At 40.6% G+C, this 23741-nt stretch overlaps 1 protein-coding gene across 1 annotated transcript in view; it reads right to left on the reverse strand.

Annotated features, from left to right (window-relative positions):
* The window catches only part of SNX19 (sorting nexin 19), a 212328-nt gene extending 188973 nt beyond the window's left edge, over nt 1-23355 (reverse strand). Inside the window, exons 1-2 of the mRNA XM_053691505.1 lie at nt 23172-23355; nt 9514-11078 (exon numbers count right to left, since the gene is read on the reverse strand). Coding sequence (XP_053547480.1) covers nt 9514-11070 — 1557 coding nt within the window. The 5' untranslated portion in view covers nt 11071-11078; nt 23172-23355. The remainder of the gene's footprint in view (nt 1-9513; nt 11079-23171) is intronic.
* Nucleotides 23356-23741: the final 386 nt, after the last annotated feature.

Here is a 23741-nt window from a genome sequence, read left to right on the forward strand (position 1 = left end):
ACTACAAAATGTGGTTCATTTACCATTTGATATGTAATGTCTGGCTAAGTTTATAAGTATTATGTGTGACAGCAGTGTTATCTTTCACATTCTGATTATCAATGTCCAAGTTTACTAAGACAGGTATTGATTACTAGTGCTCCTCCTGGGGGAAGCCTCTACAGTTTATCATAAAAACAAAATTTATGCTTACCTGATAAATTTCTTTCTCTTGTGGTATATCCAGTCCACGGGTTCATCCATTACTTGTGGGATATTCTCCTTCCCAACAGGAAGTTGCAAGAGGGCACCCACAGCAGAGCTGTCTACATAGCTCCTCCCCTAACTGCCACCCCCCCAGTCATTCGACCGAAGTCAAGCAAGAAAAAGGAGAAACTATAGGGTGCAGTGGTGACTGTAGTTTAAAAATAAAAAACACCTGCCTTAAAGTGACAGGGCGGGCCGTGGACTGGATACACCACAAGAGAAAGAAATTTATCAGGTAAGCATGAATTTTGTTTTCTCTTGTAAGGTGTATCCAGTCCACGGGTTCATCCATTACTTGTGGGATACCAATACCAAAGCTTTAGGACACGGATGAAGGGAGGGACAAGGCAGGAACTTAAATGGAAGGCACCACTGCCTGCAAGACCTTTCTCCCAAAAATAGCCTCCGAGGAAGCAAAAGTATCGAATTTGTAAAATTTAGAAAAAGTATGAAGCGAAGACCAAGTCGCCGCCTTAAAAATCTGTTCAACAGAGGCCTCATTTTTAAAAGCCCATGTGGAAGCTACCGCTCTAGTGGAATGAGCTGTAATTCTTTCAGGAGGCTGCTGGCCAGCAGTCTCATAAGCTAAATGGATTATACTTCTCAGCCAAAAAGAAAGAGAAGATGCCGAAGCCTTTTGGCCTCTCCTCTGTCCAGAGTAGACAACAAACAATGCAGATGTTTGACGAAAATCCTTAGTAGCTTGTAAATAAAACTTTAAAGCACAAACCACGTCAAGATTGTGTAATAGACGTTCCTTTTTTGAAGAAGGATTAGGACACAGTGACGGAACTACAATCTCCTGATTGATATTCTTATTAGATATCACCTTAGGAAGAAATCCAGGTTTGGTACGCAACACTACCTTATCTGTATGGAATATCAGATAAGGGGAATCACACTGTAAGGCAGATAACTCTGAAACTCTTTGAGCCGAAGACATAGCTACCAAAAACAGAACTTTCCAAGATAAAAGCTTGATATCTATGGAATGCAGAGGTTCAAACGGAACCCCTTGAAGAACTTTAAGAACTAAATTTAAACTCCATGGCGGAGCAATAGGTTTAAACACAGGCTTGATTCTAACTAAAGCCTGACAAAATGCCTGAACGTCTGGAACATCTGCCAGACGTTTGTGCAGAAGAATAGACAGAGCAGAAATCTGTCCCTTTAAGGAACTAGCTGACAATCCCTTCTCCAATCCTTCTTGGAGAAAGGATAATATCCTAGGAATCCTGACTTTACTCCATGACTAACCCTTGGATTCACACCAATGAAGATATTTACACCATATCTTATGATAGATTTTCCTGGTGACAGGCTTTCAAGCCTGAATTAAGGTATCAATGACCGACTCGGAGAAACCACGTTTTGATAAAATCAAGCGTTCAATCTCCAAGCAGTCAGCTGCAGAGAAATTAGAATTGGATGTTTGAATGGACCTTGGAGTAGAAGGTCCTGCCTCAGCGGCAGAGTCCATGGTGGAAGGGATGACATGTCCACCAGATCTGCATACCAAGTCGTGCGTGGCCACGCAGGTGCTATCAAAATCACCGAAGCTCTCTCCTGCTTGATCTTGGCAATCAGACGAGGGAGAAGAGGAAATGGTGGGAACACATAAGCCAGGCTGAAGGACCAGGGCACTGCTAGAGCATCTATCAGCGCTGCCTGGGGATCCCTTGACCTAGACCCGTAACAGGGAAGCTTGGCGTTCTGACGAGACGCCATCAGATCCACTTCTGGTTTGCCCCATACTTGAATCAGCTGGGCAAATACCTCCGGATGGAGCTCCCACTCCCCCGGATGAAAAGTCTGCCGACTTAGAAAATCCGCCTCCCAGTTCTCTACTCCTGGGATAAGGATAGCTACGAGATGGCAAGAGTGAACCTCTGCCCATAAAATTATCTTTGAAACCTCCAACATTGCCAGGGGGCTTCTTGTCCCCCCCTGATGGTTGATATAGGCTACAGTCGTGATATTATCTGATGAGGTTTTATCTGATGAACCTGACCGCAGCTAGTTGAGGTCAATGCCTCGGCTTCTGAGCATTGTGAGGGTATATCGGACACAGGCAATAAAGCGTCAGAAAGCTCTGTATTAATTCTAGCCCCAGAGCTGTCTCGCTTTCCTTGTAGCCCTGGCAGTTTGGAGAATACCTCAGTGAGGATAGCATTCATAACTGCCGCCATGTCCTGTAAGGTAAAAGAATTAGACGCGCTAGATGTCCTTGGCGTCACTTGAGCGGGAGTTATAGGTTCTGACACATAATCTCCCTCTTTTTAATCAGAGAATCCCCTGGAGATAAATCTTTAAGCACCATAATATGGTCTTTATAGTTTATAGAAATTTCAGTACATTTGTTACACATTCTAAGAGGGGGTTCCACAATGGCTTCCAAACATATTGAACAAGGAGTTTCCTCTATGTCAGACATGTTTAACAGACTAGTAATGAGACAAGCAAGCTTGGAAAACACTTTAATAAAGGTGAAACAGCAATTAAACAAAAACGTTACTGTGCCTTTAAGAGAAAAAAACTAGCACTTAAACTGCAAAAGAGTGAAAAAATACAGTAAAATCTTTGAAATTTTTACAGTATGTGTAAGGGACTAAAGCAACATTGCACCCACTTGGAAATGGAGGATTAACCCCTTAGGCCCCAAACCGGATTGAAAAACTTTAAAAAACGTTAAAAATCAATTGAGCACCATGCCACAGCTCTGCTGAGGCACCTACCTGCCGTTAAATACGATTTTGTGCAGAAATAACCCCTTTGAAATGGTTCTCAGATGCCAGAGGACTCTTCTAGGGAAGCTGGATGTCTCAGTCTGTATTAAAACTGCACAGTTAGAGTGCTAAAATAGGCCCCTCCCACCATGTACTGGATGTCAGAGGGGCCTTATGAAAATACTCCTGGGAGTATCTGACTAGCCATGTGGAAACTAGGCCCCAAATAAAGACTTATCTCCCTCAGAGAGTCACTAAGCAATATGAATATTAACATGAGTATTACTCTGTTATGTAAGCATGATCCCAGTCGCTGTTAAATCACTGCATCAGGCTTACCTCAAATACACAAGGCTCTGTCAGCATTTTCTAGAACTTATTCCTCTCTCTAGAAATAAAAATACTGAACATACCTCAAAGCAGGTAATCTGCAGGCCATTCCCCCAACTGAAGTTTTCCCATATTCATCAGTTATGTGTGAGAACAGCAATGGACCTTAGTTACAAAAACCGCTAAGATCATCAAATCTCCAGGCAGAATTCTTCTTCTAATTTCTGCCTGAGAGAAAAACAGTACAACGCCGGTACCGATAAAAATAACAAACTCTTGATTGAAGGTAAAACTACACTAAGTCACCACATATCTCTTGATACTTCCTTTCTTGTCGAGAGTTGCAAGAGAATGACTGGGGGTGGCAATTAGGGGAAGAGCTATATAGACAGCTCTGCTGTGGGTGTCCTCTTGCAACTTCCTGTTGGGAAGGAGAATATCCCACAAGTAATGGATGAACCCGTGGACTGGATACACCTTACAAGAGAAAATATGTTTTGCATTATTTTTCATGACTCAGCTGACTGCTTAGCAATTTTTATATATGTTTGAACGTTACACATATCTATTGCTTTTCTTACAGGAGACTTGATGCTTACATTGAGCTTATCTTCCCATGAAGTGGGCTAGCTAAGCTGACAGCAGATTTTGCCTCATGAGATCATAGACAGCGTACTAGATAAAGGCAATTATCTCATCCTTATATTTCATACACGCAAATCTGGTCTCGGTCATTGTTTGCATTATACACATTTACACTGAGTTCTATATTAAAGGGTACCTAGAGGTTTCTTAGATTTATGCTAATTGGACGTTTCACGATTCACTTTGTTTGTAACTATACATTTTTTCTTTAAGAATATAATCCTCTGGTGCACTTTTAGGAGTTTAGATTTAATTTTGGCCCTCAGTGTAGTTATTTAACCCCTTAATGACCACAGCACTTTTCAATTTTCTGTTTGTTTGGGACCAAGGCTATTTTTACATTTTTGCGGTGTTTGTGTTTAGCTGTAATTTTCCTCTTACTCTTTTACTGTACCCACACATATTATATACCGGTTTTCTCGCCATTAAATGGACTTTATAAAGATACCATTATTTTCATCATATCTTATAATTTACTATAAAAAAATTATAAAATATGAGGAAAAAATGGAAAAAAACACACTTTTTCTAACTTTGACCCCCAAAATCTGTTACACATCTACAACCACCAAAAAACACCCATGCTAAATAGTTTCTAAATTTTGTCCAGTTTAGAAATACCCAATGTTTACATGTTCTTTGCTTTTTTTGCAAGTTATAGGGCCATAAATACAAGTAGCACTTTGCTATTTCCAAACCACTTTTTTTTTTAAATTAGCGCTAGTTACATTGGAACACTGATATCTTTCAGGAATCCCTGAATATCCCATGACATGTATATATATTTTTTTAGAAGACATCCCAAAGTATTGATCTAGGCCAATTTTGGTAAATTTCATGCCATCATTTCACCGCCAAATGCGATCAAATAAAAAAAAAAGTTCACTTTTTCACATTTTTTTTTTACAAACTTTAGGTTTCTCACTGAAATTATTTACAAACAGCTTGTGCAATTATGGCATAAATGGTTGTAATTTTTTCTCTGGGATCCCCTTTGTTCAGAAATAGCAGACATATATGGCTTTAGAGTTGCCTTTTAGTAATTAGAAGGCCGCAAAATGCCATTACGCACCACACGTGTATTATGCCCAGCAGTGAAGGGGTTAATTAGGGAGCAAGTAGGGAGCTTTTTGGGGTAATTTTAGCTTTAGTGGAATGTAGTAGACAACCCAAAGTATTGATCTAGGCCCATTTTGGTATATTTCATACCACCATTTCACCGCCATATGCGATAAAATTAAAAAAAAACTTTAAATTTTTCCAAATTTTAGGTTTCTCACTGAAATCATTTACAAACAGCTTGTGTAATTATGGCATAAATGGTTGTAAATGCTTCTCTGGGATCCCCTTTGTTCAAAAATAGCAGACATATATGGCTTTGGTGTTGCTTTTTGGTATTTAGAAGGCCGCTAAATGCCGCTGCGCATCACACGTGTATTATGGCTAGCAGTGAAGGGGTTAATTAGGTAGCTTGCAGGGTTAATTTTAGCTTTAGTGTAGAGATCAGCCTCCCACCTGACACATCACCCCCTCCAGATCCCTCCCAAACAGCTCTCTTACCTCCCCCACCCCACAATTGTCCCCACCATCTTAAGTACTGGAAGATAGTCTGCCAGTACTAAAATAAAAGGCATCCTTTTTTTCCCCCCTTTGCATATTTACATATGCTGCTGTGTAGGATTCCCCCCTTAGCCCCCAAACCTCCCTGCCCCCCCAAACAGCTCTCTAACCTCCCCCTCTACCCTCTTGGCAGCCATCTTGGGTACTGGCAGCTGTCTGCCAGTACCCAGTTTACACTATATAGTCTCTTTTTTATTTGTTATTTTATTTTTCTCTGTAGTGTAGCTGTAGTGTAGCCCAAGACCAACCCCCACCCCCTCCCAGATCCCTTAGATTACTTTTTGGGGGCATTTCTTCCCCCCTTCCTCCCACTTATACTTGATAATTTTCTGTAGTGTAGCGGTTCCCACCCGCTCCCTCCCCGTGCACGCGCCCGCCGCCCTCCGTGCACGCGCCCGACTGTCCCGCCCCCCTCTGTGTCTTAGAACCCATCGATGGCCGCCCACCCGCCTCCCACTGCAGCTCCCACCCACCAACGAATGCGGCCATCGATGTCCGGTGTAGAGAGGGCAACAGAGTGGCTCTCTCTGCACCGGAGGGGTACAAATTGTTATTGCAGGAGGCCTCAATATCGAGGCATTCTGCAATAACCGGAAAGCAGTTGGAAGCGATCAGGATTGCTTCCAGCTGCTTTCCAAACCGAGGACGTACGCCATACGTCCTCAGGCGTTAACTGTATTTTTTCTGAGGACGTATGGCGTACATCCTCGGTCATTAAGGGGTTAATTGACCATACTAATATCTTGCTTAATAAGCTGTCTGAAATATTTTGCTATTTTTAAACTTAACATTGTGCTTATTTATCATAGTCGTCAGCCCCTGGGTTATGTAATTTGAGATCATCTCCCTAATGTACTATTAGTTCCCTCGCATAGTTCTGATGGATGACGTTCGGTCTGAGGATGTCTCCACTTTACAATTTTTGCCATTTCAGCTAGGGTACCGCATACACGTATTAAATTTACACTATAGCATAACATAGGTTGCCATAATCTCCTTTCCCTTGGTATTGATTATATTTGACCTTTCTGTTCCTGGATGGGGGGCCCACATCCGGGTGACAGAGTATTTCTGTTCTTTGGGAGGAGATATCCCATGGCTTAATTAATTATTTTCACATTTACCTATCTCTATTTTGCTTCAAACTCATATATCCTGCTTAACATCCTATCCCTCAGTACCAAACAATGATCAATTATATTGGGGGCTGTTACCTGTATTGTACTCACCTTACTTACTTCCTGGATAGTACTTTGGTTATTATATGTCCAGGTTTAGTTAACAGAACATTACATTATCCGCACCTTACATTTAAAAGTTATAGAGCTTATATGGTTGGTTTAATTTACTTGGGCATACTGAATCTAGGCGGGCTTGTTAAAAAGTCGCAGGAGAGCACCGATACTCCAGTAGATGACTCAATTGTAAATCCTTACATGTACAATCACTTGGCATATCTGGAGGATAATCAGATGCTCTATCTGCTCACCATATTCAACTTACCACCTCCTACCCCCTCACCCCATCCCATATAATAAACCTCCTTTAATAGGAGGGTTAAACACGCGGTTCTTCTAGCATATACCGCATCTTATCTACCTTCTTCAATAGCAAAATCTTGCAGTCTCTCATTATATTTAGCTCCGTCTCCCCCATAAGTTTTGCAAGATTGTCCAATATATATATCCCTTTTCACATAATCTTATGCTGTTGATTTTACCCATTCTATTTAACATAATAAGTTTGACCAACGCTATCCATTAGCTATCATTTATAGTACTAATTGTTAAATTATTCTAAATCTACAGGTCCAAAAGTGACCACTCAAAATGCTAATTTTAGTTCATGTAAAATAGAAAAAGAGGTTCCATGAGATTATTCCTATTGAGACTTTTGTCTTCCATTTGTATAGAAATTGTCACATTGAAATACTCCATTCATGTTTGTTTTACTGGCATGTCTTATATACGTTGTAATGTTTTCGCACAACCTCAATAAAAAAATTATAAAAAAAATAAATACAAACTTACCTGTAAAATAAAAATAAAACCTAAGGTAGCTACAATGTAACTATTATATTGTAGCTAGCTTAGGGTTTATTTTAAAGGTAAGTATTTAGTCTTAAATAGGTATTATTTCGGTAAAAATAGTAGTTTTTATTTAGATTTATTTTAACTATATTAAAGTTAGGGGTGTTAGGGTTAGACCTAGGGTTAGGTGTTAATATATTTATTTAGTGTTAGTGATGTGGGAGGCCAGAGGTTTAGGGGTTAATAACTTTAGTATAGTGGCGGCGACATTGGGGGCGGCAGGTTAGGGGTTAATAAGTGTAGGTAGGTGGCGGCGACATTGGGGCCGGCAGATTAGGGGTTAATAAGTGTAGGTAGGATTCGGCGATGTCAGGGGCGGCAGATTAGGGGTTAATAAGTGTAGGTAGGATTCGGCGATGTCAGGGGCGGCAGATTAGGGGTTAATAAGTGTAATGTAGGTGTCGGTGATGTTGGGGGCGGCAGATTAGGGGTGTTTAGACTCAGGGTTTATGTTAGGGTGTTAATTTATGTTTAAACCTTTCTTTCCCCATAGGAATCAATGGGGCTGTGTTATGGAGTTTAACGCTCCGTCATTGCAGGTGTTAGGCTTTTTTTTAGCCAGCTCTCCCCATCTATGGGGAAATCGTGCATGAGCACATCAAAGCAGCTCAAAGCAGCGCTGGTATTTGTGTGCGGTAAGGAGCTCAACGGTGCCATATTGCCCACAAACGCTGGTTTTTGGAAAACCTGTAATAGCAGCGCTATTAAATGTGAGCGGTGGAAATAACTTGCAAGTTAGTAGCGAGCCAGCTATAACAAAAAACTCGTAATCTGGCTGATTATTAGGCATATTGAGAACTAGTATGTTCAATACATATAATCAATATACCTAAACATTCCTCATTAAAATTTGAATAAATGAAATGCTTCTATATTAGCATTCAAACCTTTAGGATAAATGCAATCTAAATTAAATAAATATAAATTTGGATTCGACAAGAATTTTCCAAATCGACCCACATCTCCAATGTTTAGACACTTTGCATAGACCCATAAATATAAGTATACATAAGTGTTTACCTAGAGTGATATCATCCTTCTTCCATTTCATTTGGAGAAGATACTCTCTAATTCTGTCGCTAAGTTTTCTAGATATCTTCCTAACATATTGTAACCCACACCCACATTCAATCAAATAGATGATGCCTTTGTCATGACAATATATCATCTCCTTCATCTTGAATACCTCACTTGTAACCTTAGATTTAAAAGGTATCCATTTTTATACCATGCTTGCTATACTAGTTGGACATGGAAGAAACCCTTAAGTTTCTTCCCTCCTAGATCCCCATCACATAGGGTGACGTTACTCTTAGGTATACAAGGGGCCAGTATGGTTTTAAGATTGCATGTTTTTCGATTAATAAATTGGGGAACATCTCTCAGTTTTTCCCATTTTTTTCTTCTTTAACACACAGGATTTATGCTGTACACTGCTACATTTGGTTAATGCTAACCAATCTCTCATTGGATGACTATAGACTAATTCTATTTTCTTTGCTTTTGCCCCCCATTTTTTTGCCCCCATTTTTTATATATGCGCATATACATCGCTATTGCATATTAAATTAGAAGTACGTATAACATATATTTAATAAGTATTACATTTACCCCAAATACTTAACAACATATTTTGCATTCATTGATCTATTCTAAACCTGAAATAAGCGTGACAATCTTTTTATTTCACTGTTAATAATACATTTTGCATTCACCTTAAATCAGAAAATCTGTAAATGAATAGGTAGATATAAATTATATTGGTTATGTAGTGCTCAGCTACACAAAACCATAAGGCACAAGAATAACTGCAAATATCTAACTAGGCATATCTAAATACAGTTAGGTGTGATTACCTTGATGGTGTACAGTGTATATGGATGGGATCCTGTCCCACTGTGCTCACGGGCGGTGATGGTTCCAGTAATTCTGAGGTTTTGGATTAGCACAGGTCCATCTGGACTGTTAATAGGCACAAAGCTAAAAGGATGAAGAGGAACAGTTGGGGATGATGTGATTAAAGGAGCAGGCTCTATTGGGCTGAAGCCTTCCTTGTCTGTAGGTGGGGTATTAGTAAATTCTGATGTCAGTTCTGTGGACTCTATAAGAATTTCAGGGCGGTGGAGGGTTCCACCTGGATGCGGTAAACACGCATCATTTAATATGCCTCCTGCACTTTCTTCATGAGGGGCAACTACAGGGCTCTCAGCAGGAGTCAGGGAGTCCAAACAGCAGTCAGAAAGGAGGTCATCAGAAGAGTTCATGAGAGGAGGGTCAGTTTCTCGTCCCAAATCTGAAATGGGTGACTCAAGTTCAGATTCCTCACAGAGGAAGAAAGGACTGCTGGATGCTGGAGGCTGTAAGTAATGTACAGAGAAAACATCAAGTTTGTTTTTGCTTGACTCCATCTCCTCAATGCCATCCAGTCCATCTCTAGACCCAGGTTCACTGTCCTGCTCTAAATCTACACTTTCTATCACATCATAACTGGAGAAGCTAGATACCAATGGGGAGGGCAGGACAACCAGTTGTGGAGCTTGTTCTTGGTTTATAGCCAGAGAAAGTGTTTTTGGTGCTACTGGCTGAACTGGAGTCTCATTTTTATCCTCTTCTACTTTTAGAGGAGTTTTAGAAAATATGTTGGTTAGAATCATGTTGATCCAGTCTGGTTCGGACATCTTTCCTACTAGTGGTAACACAACATTACAAGCAATGAGCTCTACAACTAAGTGTCTTCCAGTACGGCTCTCCAAATGTGGTGCTGGCACCAATTCTTTTAGAAGAAGTTCTACTAACCATCTGGCATGGTTGACTTCTACAGAAGAGCTGGCAAGAGCTTGGTGCACAGGGCTAAGTTCTTGGTAAGCATCCCATAATCGCGATTCTTTCTCAGTACTGCTGTCAATTCCTTCAACACGTGCTTTCGCCCATTTATAGCACTGAAGGTGACAACCACCTAAAATGAGCAATTTTCGAGTCAGATCTTCACGGTCTGCACATTTCACTCTTTCTTTAAGCTCCATGGCAAGGTCCCACATGACCCCTCTAAGTTCATCCTCAAAAGCTGTCTCATGGCTAAGCCGACGGTACCAGGATGAGACAAAATCTTGGATGATCTTTTCTATGGTCTGTCTGATTTCTTTATCTAAGTGCCCCTCTGCATCTGGAGGCACCTTGTTTCGTTCCAATGCAATAAACCTCTCAAGATGAACTGTGGTTCCACTCCCAAGTATAGCATGTGGTCCAAGCCAGGCTCCCACTGCTGCCATTAAAGCAGAGAAGAGAAGAAGCAGCCACACATTAACTAAGAGGTGGACCAAAACTAGCCATGCCAACAGGACCCCCAAGATCAGCACTTTCCAGCTCCTGTTTGATTCTTTTTGGTAAACACACTCAGCTTTTATACCCTCCATGTTTTCACCTAGTAGGAGAAATAAAAAATAAAAACTTTATGTAATAAACACCCAAAAATATACAGTACACAATATCTGGAATCAGCTGCTCAAACTATTCCCAAGCATGTAAACCAAATTAACTCTTAAAAATGAACTCTCAAAGGAAGGATGTGACACAGGTGGTAGACAAATGTGAACTTATAAAACTAACAACAAAGAGATAAGGTCTTTACATATTCAAAGTACTTTACTCTTCAAAAGAAAGTCATCTTGTCCCAAGTAAAGAAAGATCACAGGAAATAAGCAGGAAAGCTGATAGGGAAACAGGGCAATTGGGATGGAAGGTTGGTAGGTATGCACACACACACACTGACACTCTACACACACACACACACACATACAACCACACATAGTCATTATAGGAAGAAAGGGTAAGTGCACACAAAGACACCCACCCTGTAATAACTGATAGAAAGGACACGTGTGGGAGTATGACTGAAACCCTCTTTATGTAACTGTCTCTGTAACATTTCTGTAATTTGGGCAGATTCTAATTAAAGCTCTCTTTCTGGTAAAGAATTGATTGTCTGGAAAATGATTTAGCCTGGAATTGCTATGAGTATAGTGGCTATATTTCTGAAGAACTACACATGCAATATTTACCTGGGGTTGATGGTAAAAAGTGAATAGTGTACAAGTGTGTAGTGAGCGGACACTAGGGGTTATTACACAGCGCAGCGGATATTATCCAGAGCATATCCAAAGTGGATGTATTGAATGTTATTCTGGTGGATTAGAGGGATAATTGTGCAACAAAAAGTAAAAAAAGAAAAAGCACTCCATACAATAAAAATATTCCTTAAAGGGACATTCAACACTTAGTGTAACATGTTTTTATATTGTAAATTAAAAAACGGAGGTCCGCCTACACTATACCCCTCCTCCCTTGCCGCCTTGCTTCTGTCCTAATCAGCGGCGCTAACTACTCTAATACCTGGTCAATATGGATGCCGAACTCCCCCCACTATTACGTAGCTGCCTTCTTCTTAAACTGATAAGCAAATCAGAATCCAGTCCTCGGACAGAAATTGCACGCGCGTGCAATTTCTGTCCGAGGACTGGATTCTGATTTGCTTATCAGTTTAAGAAGAAGGCAGCTACGTAATAGTGGGGGGAGTTCGGCATCCATATTGACCGGGTATTAGAGTAGTTAGCGCCGCTGATTAGGACAGAAGCAAGGCGGCAAGGGAGGAGGGGTATAGTGTAGGCGGACCTCCGTTTTTTAATTTACAATATAAAAACATGTTACACTAAGTGTTGAATATCCCTTTAAGACGCAAAGACAAAGTTTTATGTACCAATTCATTGATTATTGTTTGTTTAATTGTTGTTTTACTGTTGAAAATTCACAGATATCCAAAATATTTATTCTGTCATTTGTACCACTATGAGAATTTAGATCTCACAAAACAATACTCAACAATACTTAATGATTAAAAATTGGGAGTCTAAAAACATATTTCAGAACTAGTTTTTAAACGTACATTTAGTTTTACCTCTTCTAGTCAATATATTAGCAATACTTAATGGAGAACTTTATTTTCACACAATAATTTTAAATGAATGTAAAATGTGTAGTTATGAAAAATTACGTCTCAGAATAGAAATAGGAGGACACAATTATTTTAAAACTTATTTTGAAAACACTGGTTTTAATTACTTTTTTTAAATAATTAATCACAATTAAAATAAAGTGTTTTAAATGATTTTAGAGGTAAAAAAGGAACAGTAAAGTCAAAATCAGACAATTTACTTCTATCAAATGTTCTTCGTTCTCTTGGTATCCTTGTTGAAGAGTTAACCCTGCGTAGGCTCAGGAGCACCAATGCACTAGTGGGAACTTGATGAACAGTGAAAAGAGGTATATGTGTGTTAAGCATTAACTCTTCAACAATGGATACCAAGAAAATGAAGTAAATTTGATAAAAGAAGTTCATTGAAAAGTTGTTTAAACCTGCATGCTTTAGCAGAATCAGGACCAGGAAAGTGTAGTTTTAAAGGGACAGTCTACACCAGAATTTTTATTGTTTTAAAAGATAGATAATCCCTTTATTACCCATTCCCCAGTTTTGCATGACCAACACAGTTATATTAATGTACTTTTAACCTCTGTGATTATATTGTATCTAAGCCTCTGCAAACTGCCCCTTTATTTCAGTTCTTTTGACAGACTTGCAGTTTAGCCAATCAGTGCCTGCTCCCAGATAACTTCACATGCACGAGCACAGTGTTATCTATATGAAATACGTGAACTAACACCCTCTAGTGGTGAAAAACTGTTAAAATGCATTCTGAAAAGAGGTGGCCTTCAAGGTCTAAGAAATTAGCAAATGAACCTCCTAGGTTAAGGTTTCAACTAAGAATACCAAGAGAACAAAGCAAAATTCGTGATAAAAGTAAATTGGAAAATTGTTTAAAATTGCATCCTCTATCTGAATCATGAAAGTTTTTTTTTTGGCCTAGACTGTCCCTTTAACTTTACTGTCCATTTTTACCTTTAAAATAATTTTAAAATAGTTTGTATTTTGGTTGAATGGTAATTATTTAAAAAAAATAAAAATTAGTTATTTCAAAATAAGTTTTAAATAAGTTTTAAAATACTTTTGGCAACATATTTGACCCTTTAAGTCAGTTTTTAAAAATCCAGGGAAGCCGTTTTAAAGAGACATGAAACCCAAAAAGATTATTTTGTGATTCAGATAGAACATACCATTTTAAACAACTTCCCAATTTACTCCTGTTATCTAATTTGCTTTGTTGTCATTGTATCCTTTGTTGAAAAGCATACCTAGGTAGGCTCAGGAGCTGGGGGCTAGCAGTTGATTGGTGGCAGCACAAATATACCTCTTATCATTGGCTACCGATGCATTCCGCTAGCTCCCAGTAGTACATTGCTGCTCCTAAACTAAAGGATACCAAGAGAATGAAGCAAAATTCACAATAGGAGTACATTGGAAAGTTGTTTAAAATTGAATGTTCAATCTGAATCATGAATTAACATTTTTAGGTTTCACGTCACTTTAAGTAGCCACAGGTGCACTATTTAAAATGGCTCTAGATCCTGGCAGGGGCTACAATATGTTGTGGAGTGAGGCATACAAAGGGTTACACCTAACCCCAGCTCTTTAAATTGGGATAACATGATTAGCAACATTTCTGCACAAACATATTACATGCAGTGCTGTGCTGAATGCGGTCTTTAATTGCTGACGTTTAACACTAAATAGCAGTCATGTGGAATAGATCATAGAATTGGAAGCAATACATAGTTTTAACAGACAGGATTTGTTCAGCTAATTCATCATTTTTTCTTTTGTGATTCAGAAAGAGCATGACATTTTAAGCAACTTTCTAATTTACTCCTATAATCAAATTTTCTTCATTCTCTTGGTATCTTTATCTAAAATGCAAGAATGTAAGTTTAGATGCCGGCCCATTTTTTGTGAACAACCTGGGTTGTTCTTGCTGATTGGTGGATACATTCATCCACCAATAAAAAATGCTGTCCAGAGTACTGAACCAAAAAATAAGCTAAGATGCCTTCTTTTTCAAATAAAGATAGCAAGTGAATGAAGAAAAATTGATAATAGAAATTAGAAAGTTGCTTAAAATTGCATGCTCTATCAGAATCGCGAAAGAAAAAAAATTGGGTTCAGTGTCCCTTTAAGTAATTAAACTGCTGAGAACACGTGATAAATAATATTCACTACAAACAGTGCAAAAACCCTCAACGGTGTGACATAGTGTAGGATTTGTTTATTTTTCAGATTTTGAAAAGTCTACATTACATATGGCAATAAATAATAGATATAAATATATACACATATACATATACACACACACACACACACAATTATAAATGATTATAAAGTAGTGACTGGGTTATGATTATAAATGCAAATTTCTTTTTCATAATGCATTTGTTTTTTTATTCATTTATGTATCAATTAATGGGACATTATAGCGCAAGAAGTACCTGGTCTTATTTGTTAGAACGGGTAATCTTAGCACTAGCGACCCTCCAAATTGGAGACCACAGAGCACTGCTGCATTAAAATGGTTACAGCCAGATACTTTGAGAGGTTAAACACAAAGCATTGTTGGGTCCCTAGTGCTAAAATTACATACATACAAATTAAAACATGTAATTGTTCAACAATAATGTCCCTTTAAATGTTTTATTTATATGCCCCCGCAAATCTCTATACTAGGGATGCACCAAAATGAAAATTCTGGACCAAAACCAAAAATTAGGATGCCCTTAGCCGAAAACTGAAATCGAAAATTACTTTTTCCATACAGCTTCAGCTAAACTATTCCTGAACACACATCATCAAAATCTAAAGCCTTTCAGTTAGAGGGGTGAAGATTTGTACTGTTGCCTGCGAGAAGAGGACACCATGGATAGGCGCACACGTGCACACTCCTCCTCCGTCGCAAAATCTGATGACAGCTGTTGTGTTTCCGATTTTGCAACTGCTGACCTATGTCACATGCGCTCTTCAAAATCTGCGACCGTGACGTCACCACATTCCTAAGGGCACACGTCAGTGGTTGCAAAATCCAACACACAGCAGCTGTCATCAGATTTTGCGACCAAGGAGGAGTTTGCCTTTCCATGGTGTCCCGTTCTCGCAGGCAACAGTACAAATCTTCACCCCTCTAACTGAAAGGCTTAAGATTATATTAGTGGACCGATGATGTGTTCAGCAATAGTTCAGCTGAAGCTGTATGGAAACGTGTGTACTGAGTACAGTATTATACCGGGTATCAGAATGGTTTAAGCGAAATATAGGGGCTGGTAAATTGGCACTATGGAAAGAGGTAAAAAGAGGGTTAAAATAGCACAGTGATATAGAAGGGGTCAGGTTGAGACATAAAGCAAATTATAAATGGTTAACTGGAGAATATAGTCCTGGGACAAGTTACTGGACGCTTATTAAGGGGAGTGCATTATTCGGCTTTAGTAGTACAGAGGAGTAGGAGTAAGGTACGCTAGTTGTTATTACAGACGGCTACAGCCACATTTTCGGTAGGTTTGTCCTCTTCCAGCCAAAATCGGATTGGTCCATTTTCGGCCAAAAATTTCGAAGGGCTGATATTTCGGTGCATCCCTACTCTATACTTTCCTTGCAATGCCAAGAGAATATATTTTCAAAATCTGAAACACTTCAATTCATTAAACTTTACAAACACGCTTTTTTTTAAAAAAAAAAAATTTACGGTAAAAAGAACGCCGATCCTCGGCCCGCTTCTCCTTCTGTATTTTGCATATCAATGACGAATCCGGCTTCCTCCAACCGTTGCGTGCCCCACGAGCTGGACTCCAATGGGTGTACGCAACAATTGGAGCAAGCTGGATTTGTCACTGATCTGCAAAATACAGAAGAAGATGCGGGCGGAGGATCGGCGGTATGTTTACCATAACAAAAAGGTAATTATTAAAAATAAAAAAAGTGTGTTAGTAAAGTTTAATGAATTAAAGTGCTTCGGTTTTTTAAGAGTATTTTTTAATACTAGGTTTTTATTCCTTATACTGTACAATCACTTTAAGTGTTTGTTTACAATTTCCCTTTTAGTTTCTAAACATTTCTTCCTATTCTTATTATCATCATTAATTTGTAAAGCAGAGCAATGACAATCAAACGCTGTCACACTGATGTCAGGACAGTCTCTCTCGCTTCACATGTTACATCATTGTCAGTCTGTGTGTGATGCAGTCAGGTCCTCACACACATTTCTTTAGCAGTCTCATGCATTTACGCAGCTACCAAGCAGTCTCATGCTGTCACACAGCTCCCAAGCAGTCTCATGCTGTCACACAGCTACCGAGGCAGTCTCATGCTGTCACACAGCTACCAAACAGTCTCATGCTGTCATACAGCTACCAAGCAGTCTCATGCTGTCACACAGCAACCAAGTAGTCTCGGGCTCTCAGGCAGCTACCAAGCAGTCTCAGGAAGTCACACAGCTCTCAAGCCATCTCAATCTGTCACACAGTTACCAAGCACAGCTCCCAGACAATCTCAGATTGTCACATGTTACTGACCAGCAGTCTCTGACTATCACATATTACTAACCAGCTGTCTCAGGCCCTCACATATTACTGCCCAGCAGTCTCAGGCTCTCACATATTACTGCCCAGCAGTCTCAGGCTCTCACATATTACTGACCAAGCGACCAGCAGTCTCAGGGTGTCACATATTACTGACTAGCTGTCTCAGGCTCTCACATATACCTGCCCTGCAGTCTCAGGCTCTCACATATTAATGACCAGCAGTCTCAGGCTCTCACATATTACTAACCAGCAGTCTCAGGCTCTCCCACATAACTAACAAGCTGACACAGGGTGTCACATATCACTGACCAGCAGTCCCTATCACATATTACTGGCCAGCAGTCCATATCACATATTACTGGCCAGCAGTCTATATCACATATTACTGGCCAGCAGTCTATATCACATATTACTGGCCAGCAGTCTATATCACATATTACTGGCCAGCAGTCTATATCACATATTACTGGCCAGCAGTCTATATCACATATTACTGGCCAGCAGTCTATATCACATATTACTGGCCAGCAGTCTATATCACATATTACTGGCCAGCAGTCTATATCACATATTACTGACCAGCAGTCTCTATCACACGCTACTGGCCAGCAGTCTCTATCACATATTGCTGACCAGCAGTCTCTATCACATGTTACTGATCAGCAGTCTCTATCACATGTTACTGGTCAGCAGTCTAGATCACATATTACTGACCAGCGGTCTTTATCACACGTTACTGACCAGCAGTCTCTATCACATGTTACTGACCAGCAGTCTCTATGACATATTACTGATCAGCAGTCTCTATGATATGTTACTGACCAGCAGTCTCTATGACATGTTACTGACCAGCAGTCTCTATCACATATTACTGGCCAGCAGTCTCTATCACATATTAGTGGCCAGCAGTCTCTATCACATATTAGTGGCCAGCAGTCTCTATCACATATTACTGACTAGATGTCTCTATAACATATTACTGGCCAGCAGTCTCTATCACATATTAGTGGCCAGCAGTCTCTATCACATATTACTGACTAGATGTCTCTATAACATATTACTGGCCAGCAGTCTCTATCCCAGGTTACTGACCAGCAGTCTCTATCCCAGGTTACTGACCAGCAGTCTCTATCCCAGGTTACTGACCAGCAGTCTCTATCCCAGGTTACTGACCAGCAGTCTCTATCCCAGGTTACTGACCAGCAGTCTCTATCAAATATTACTGACCAGCAGTCTCTATCACATATTACTGACCAGCAGTCTCTATCACATATTACTGACCAGCAGTCTCTATCACATATTACTGACCAGCAGTCTCTATCACATATTACTGACTATCTGTCTCTATCACGTTACTGACCAGCAGTCTATCACGTTACTGACCAGCAGTCTCTATCACATGTTACTGACCAGCAGTCTCTATCACATGTTACTGACCAGCAGTCTCTATCCCAGGTTACTGACCAGCAGTCTCTATCCCAGGTTACTGACCAGCAGTCTCTATCCCAGGTTACTGACCAGCAGTCTCTATCCCAGGTTACTGACCAGCAGTCTCTATCCCAGGTTACTGACCAGCAGTCTCTATCAAATATTACTGACCAGCAGTCTCTATCACATATTACTGACCAGCAGTCTCTATCACGTTACTGACCAGCAGTCTCTATCACGTTACTGACCAGCAGTCTCTATCACATGTTGCTGACCAGCAGTCTCTATCACATGTTATTGATCAGCAGTCTCTATCACATATTAGCAGTCCCTATCACATATTACTGACCAGCTGTCCCTATCACATATTACTGACCAGCAGTCTCAATCACATATTTCTGACCAGCAGTCTCTATCGCATATTTCTGACCAGCAGTCTCTATCGCATATTACTTCCCAGCAGTCTCTATCGCATATTACTTCCCAGCAGTCTCTATCACACATTACTGACCAGCAGTCTCTATCACACATTACTGACCAGCAGTCTCTATCACACATTACTGACCAGCAGTCTCAGGGTGTTACATATCACTGACCATCTGTCTCTATCACATATTACTGACAAGCAGTCTATATCACATATTACTGGCCAGCAGTCTATATCACATATTACTGACCAGCAGTCTCTATCACACGCTACTGGCCAGCAGTCTCTATCACATATTGCTGACCAGCAGTCTCTATCACATGTTACTGATCAGCAGTCTCTATCACATATTACTGGTCAGCAGTCTAGATCACATATTACTGACCAGCAGTCTTTATCACACGTTACTGACCAGCAGTCTCTATCACATGTTACTGACCAGCAGTCTCTATGACATATTACTGACCAGCAGTCTCTATGATATGTTACTGACCAGCAGTCTCTATGACATGTTACTGACCAGCAGTCTCTATCACAAATTACTGGCCAGCAGCCTCTATCACATATTAGTGGCCAGCAGTCTCTATCACATATTACTGACTAGATGTCTCTATAACATATTACTGGCCAGCAGTCTCTATCACACATTACTGACCAGCAGTCTCTATCACACGTTACTGACCAGCAGTCTCTATCACACGTTACTGACCAGCAGTCTCTATCAAATATTACTGACCAGCAGTCTCTATCCCATATTACTGACCAGCAGTCTCTATCACATATTACTGACTAGCTGTCTCTATCACGTTACTGACCAGCAGTCTCTATCACATGTTACTGACCAGCAGTCTCTATCCCAGGTTACTGACCAGCAGTCTCTATCCCAGGTTACTGACCAGCAGTCTCTATCCCAGGTTACTGACCAGCAGTCTCTATCCCAGGTTACTGACCAGCAGTCTCAATCACATATTTCTGACCAGCAGTCTCTATCGCATATTTCTGATCAGCAGTCTCTATCGCATATTACTTCCCAGCAGTCTCTATCACACATTACTGACCAGCAGTCTCAGGGTGTTACATATCACTGACCATCTGTCTCTATCACATATTGCTGACCAGCAGTCTCTATCACATGTTACTGATCAGCAGTCTCTATCACATATTACTGGTCAGCAGTCTAGATCACATATTACTGACCAGCAGTCTTTATCACACGTTACTGACCAGCAGTCTTTATCACACGTTACTGACCAGCAGTCTCTATCACATGTTACTGACCAGCAGTCTCTATGATATGTTACTGACCAGCAGTCTCTATCACAAATTACTGGCCAGCAGTCTCTATCACAAATTACTGGCCAGCAGTCTCTATCACAAATTACTGGCCAGCAGTCTCTATCACATATTAGTGGCCAGCAGTCTCTATCACATATTACTGACTAGATGTCTCTATAACATATTACTGGCCAGCAGTCTCTATCACACATTACTGACCAGCAGTCTCTATCACACGTTACTGACCAGCAGTCTCTATCACACGTTACTGACCAGCAGTCTCTATCACACGTTACTGACCAGCAGTCTCTATCACACGTTACTGACCAGCAGTCTCTATCAAATATTACTGACCAGCAGTCTCTATCCCATATTACTGACTAGCTGTCTCTATCACGTTACTGACCAGCAGTCTCTATCACGTTACTGACCAGCAGTCTCTATCACGTTACTGACCAGCAGTCTCTATCACATGTTACTGACCAGCAGTCTCTATCCCAGGTTACTGACCAGCAGTCTCTATCCCAGGTTACTGACCAGCAGTCTCTATCCCAGGTTACTGACCAGCAGTCTCTATCCCAGGTTACTGACCAGCATTCTCTATCCCAGGTTACTGACCAGCAGTCTCTATCCCAGGTTACTGACCAGCAGTCTCTATCACAGGTTACTGACCAGCAGTCTCTATCACAGGTTACTGACCAGCAGTCTCTATCAAATATTACTGACTAGCAGTCTCTATCACATATTACTGACCAGCAGTCTCTATCACATATTACTGACTAGCTGTCTCTATCACGTTACTGACCAGCAGTCTCTATCACATGTTACTGACCAGCAGTCTCTATCACATATTATTGATCAGCAGTCTCTATCACATATTAGCAGTCCCTATCACATATTACTGACCAGCTGTCCCTATCACATATTACTGACCAGCAGTCTCAATCACATATTTCTGACCAGCAGTCTCTATCGCATATTACTTCCCAGCAGTCTCTATCACACATTACTGACCAGCAGTCTCAGGGTGTTACATATCACTGACCATCTGTCTCTATAACATATTACTGACAAGCAGTCCCAGCGTGTCACGTATTACTGACCTGCTGTTGCTATCACACATTACTGATCAGCAGTTACAGGGTGTCACATATCACTAACCAGCAGTCTCTATCACACATTACTGACAAGTAGTCTCAGGCTATCATATATTACTGACTAGCTGTATCCATTGCATATTACTAACCAGCAGTCACAGGGCGTCACATATTACTGACCAGCTGTCTATATTGCATATTAGTAACCAGCAGTCTCAGTGTGTCACATATTACTGACCAGCTGTCTATATTGCATATTACTAATCAGCAGTCTCAGTGTGTCTCATATTACTGACCAGCAGTCACAGCGTGTCACATATCACTGACCAGCTGTCTCTATAGCACATTACTAACCTGCAGTCACAGGGTGTCACATATTACTTATCAGCTATCTATATTGCATATTACTAACCAGCAGTCTCAGTGTGTCACATATTACTGACCAGCTGTCTCTAGTGCATATTACTGACTAGCAGTCACAGCGTGTCACATATTACTGACTAGCAGTCACAGCGTGTCACATATTACTGACTAGCAGTCACAGCGTGTCACATATTACTGACTAGCAGTCACAGCGTGTCACATATTACTGACTAGCAGTCACAGCGTGTCACATATTACTGACTAGCAGTCACAGCGTGTCACATATTACTGACTAGCAGTCACAGCGTGTCACATATTACTGACTGTCTGTCTCTATTGCATATTACTAACCTGCAGTCACAGGGTGTCAAATATTACTGACCAGATGTCTATATTGCATATTACTAACCAGCAGTCTCAGTGTGTCACATATTACCGACCAGCAGTCACAGCGTGTCACATTTTACTGACCAGCTGTCTCAATAGCACATTACTAACCTGCAGTCATAGGGTGTTAAATATTACTAACCAGCTATCTCTAGTGCATATTAATAACCAGCAGTCTCAGGGTGTCACATATTACTAAGCAGCTGTTTCTATCACACATTACTAACCAGCAGTCACAGGGTGTCACATATGACTTATCAGCTGTCTATATTGCATATTACTAACCAGCAGTCTCAGTGTGTCACATATTACTAACCAGCAGCCACAGGGTGTCACATATTACTTATAAGCTGTCTATATTGCATATTACTAACCAGCAGTCACAGGGTGTCACATATTACTTATAAGCTGTCTATATTGCATATTACTAACCAGCAGTCTCAGTGTGTCACATATTACTAACCAGCAGTCTCAGTGTGTCACATATTACTAACCAGCAGTCACAGGGTGTCACATATTACTTATAAGCTGTCTATATTGCATATTACTAACCAGCAGTCTCAGTGTGTCACATATTACTAACCAGCAGCCACAGGGTGTCACATATTACTTATAAGCTGTCTATATTGCATATTACTAACCAGCAGTCACAGGATGTCACTTATTACTTATAAGCTGTCTATATTGCATATTACTAACCAGCAGTCTCAGTGTGTCACATATTACTAACCAGCAGTCTCAGTGTGTCACATATTACTAACCAGCAGTCACAGGATGTCACATATTACTTATAAGCTGTCTATATTGCATATTACTAACCAGCAGTCTCAGTGTGTCACATATTACTGACCAGCAGTCACAAGGTGTCACATATTATTGACCAGCTGTCTCTATAGCACATTACTAACCTGCAGTCACAGGGTGTCAGATATTACTGACCAGCTGTCTCTAGTGCATATTAATAACCAGTAGTCTCAAGGTGTCACACATTACTAACCAGCTGTCTCTATAACACATTACTAACCATCAGTCTCAGTGTGCCACCTATGACCGGTCGGCAGGCTGTCACATTCCCAGCAGCATCAGGCTCTGATACTCTATTCCTCAGCAGTCTCGGGCTGTCACGTCCCCGGCTGTGAGTGCAGATCCCCGGTTCTGTGCATAATCCCAGGTATTAGTCTGACAGCTACTGATGCTGCTGCTCTGCCGCTCTATGGTTACTCACTGGCTGCTTCCTGGTCTGAGCTCTGGGACTCTCTGTAGGTCACAGCGTCACCTGCTGGCTGTAGGGTGCATCACATCCACCGACATCAACACTGAGCACACAGTAAAGTATACGACGCTTGACCAACATGCGGCCCAAGGACTACAGTTCGGCCCTCCCGGCCCCGTAACTAAAAAGTTTAAGCTTGAGTGTTAACCAGGAAACTATTCAGCAACGGTTTTAATGTAACTTGTCTCCCCAAGCTACTCGTGCAACACGCGGTTGTGTAACATTAATAATAATGAGCCTTATGGCCCTGCTGATCTACTGTTGTCTATTAGCAACAGGTAGAGTGCCCAACCAGTCAGCTAACTAGTAGAGTGCCCAACC

This window comes from Bombina bombina, chromosome 8 (assembly GCF_027579735.1).
Source record: "Bombina bombina isolate aBomBom1 chromosome 8, aBomBom1.pri, whole genome shotgun sequence".
NCBI lineage: Eukaryota > Metazoa > Chordata > Amphibia > Anura > Bombinatoridae > Bombina > Bombina bombina.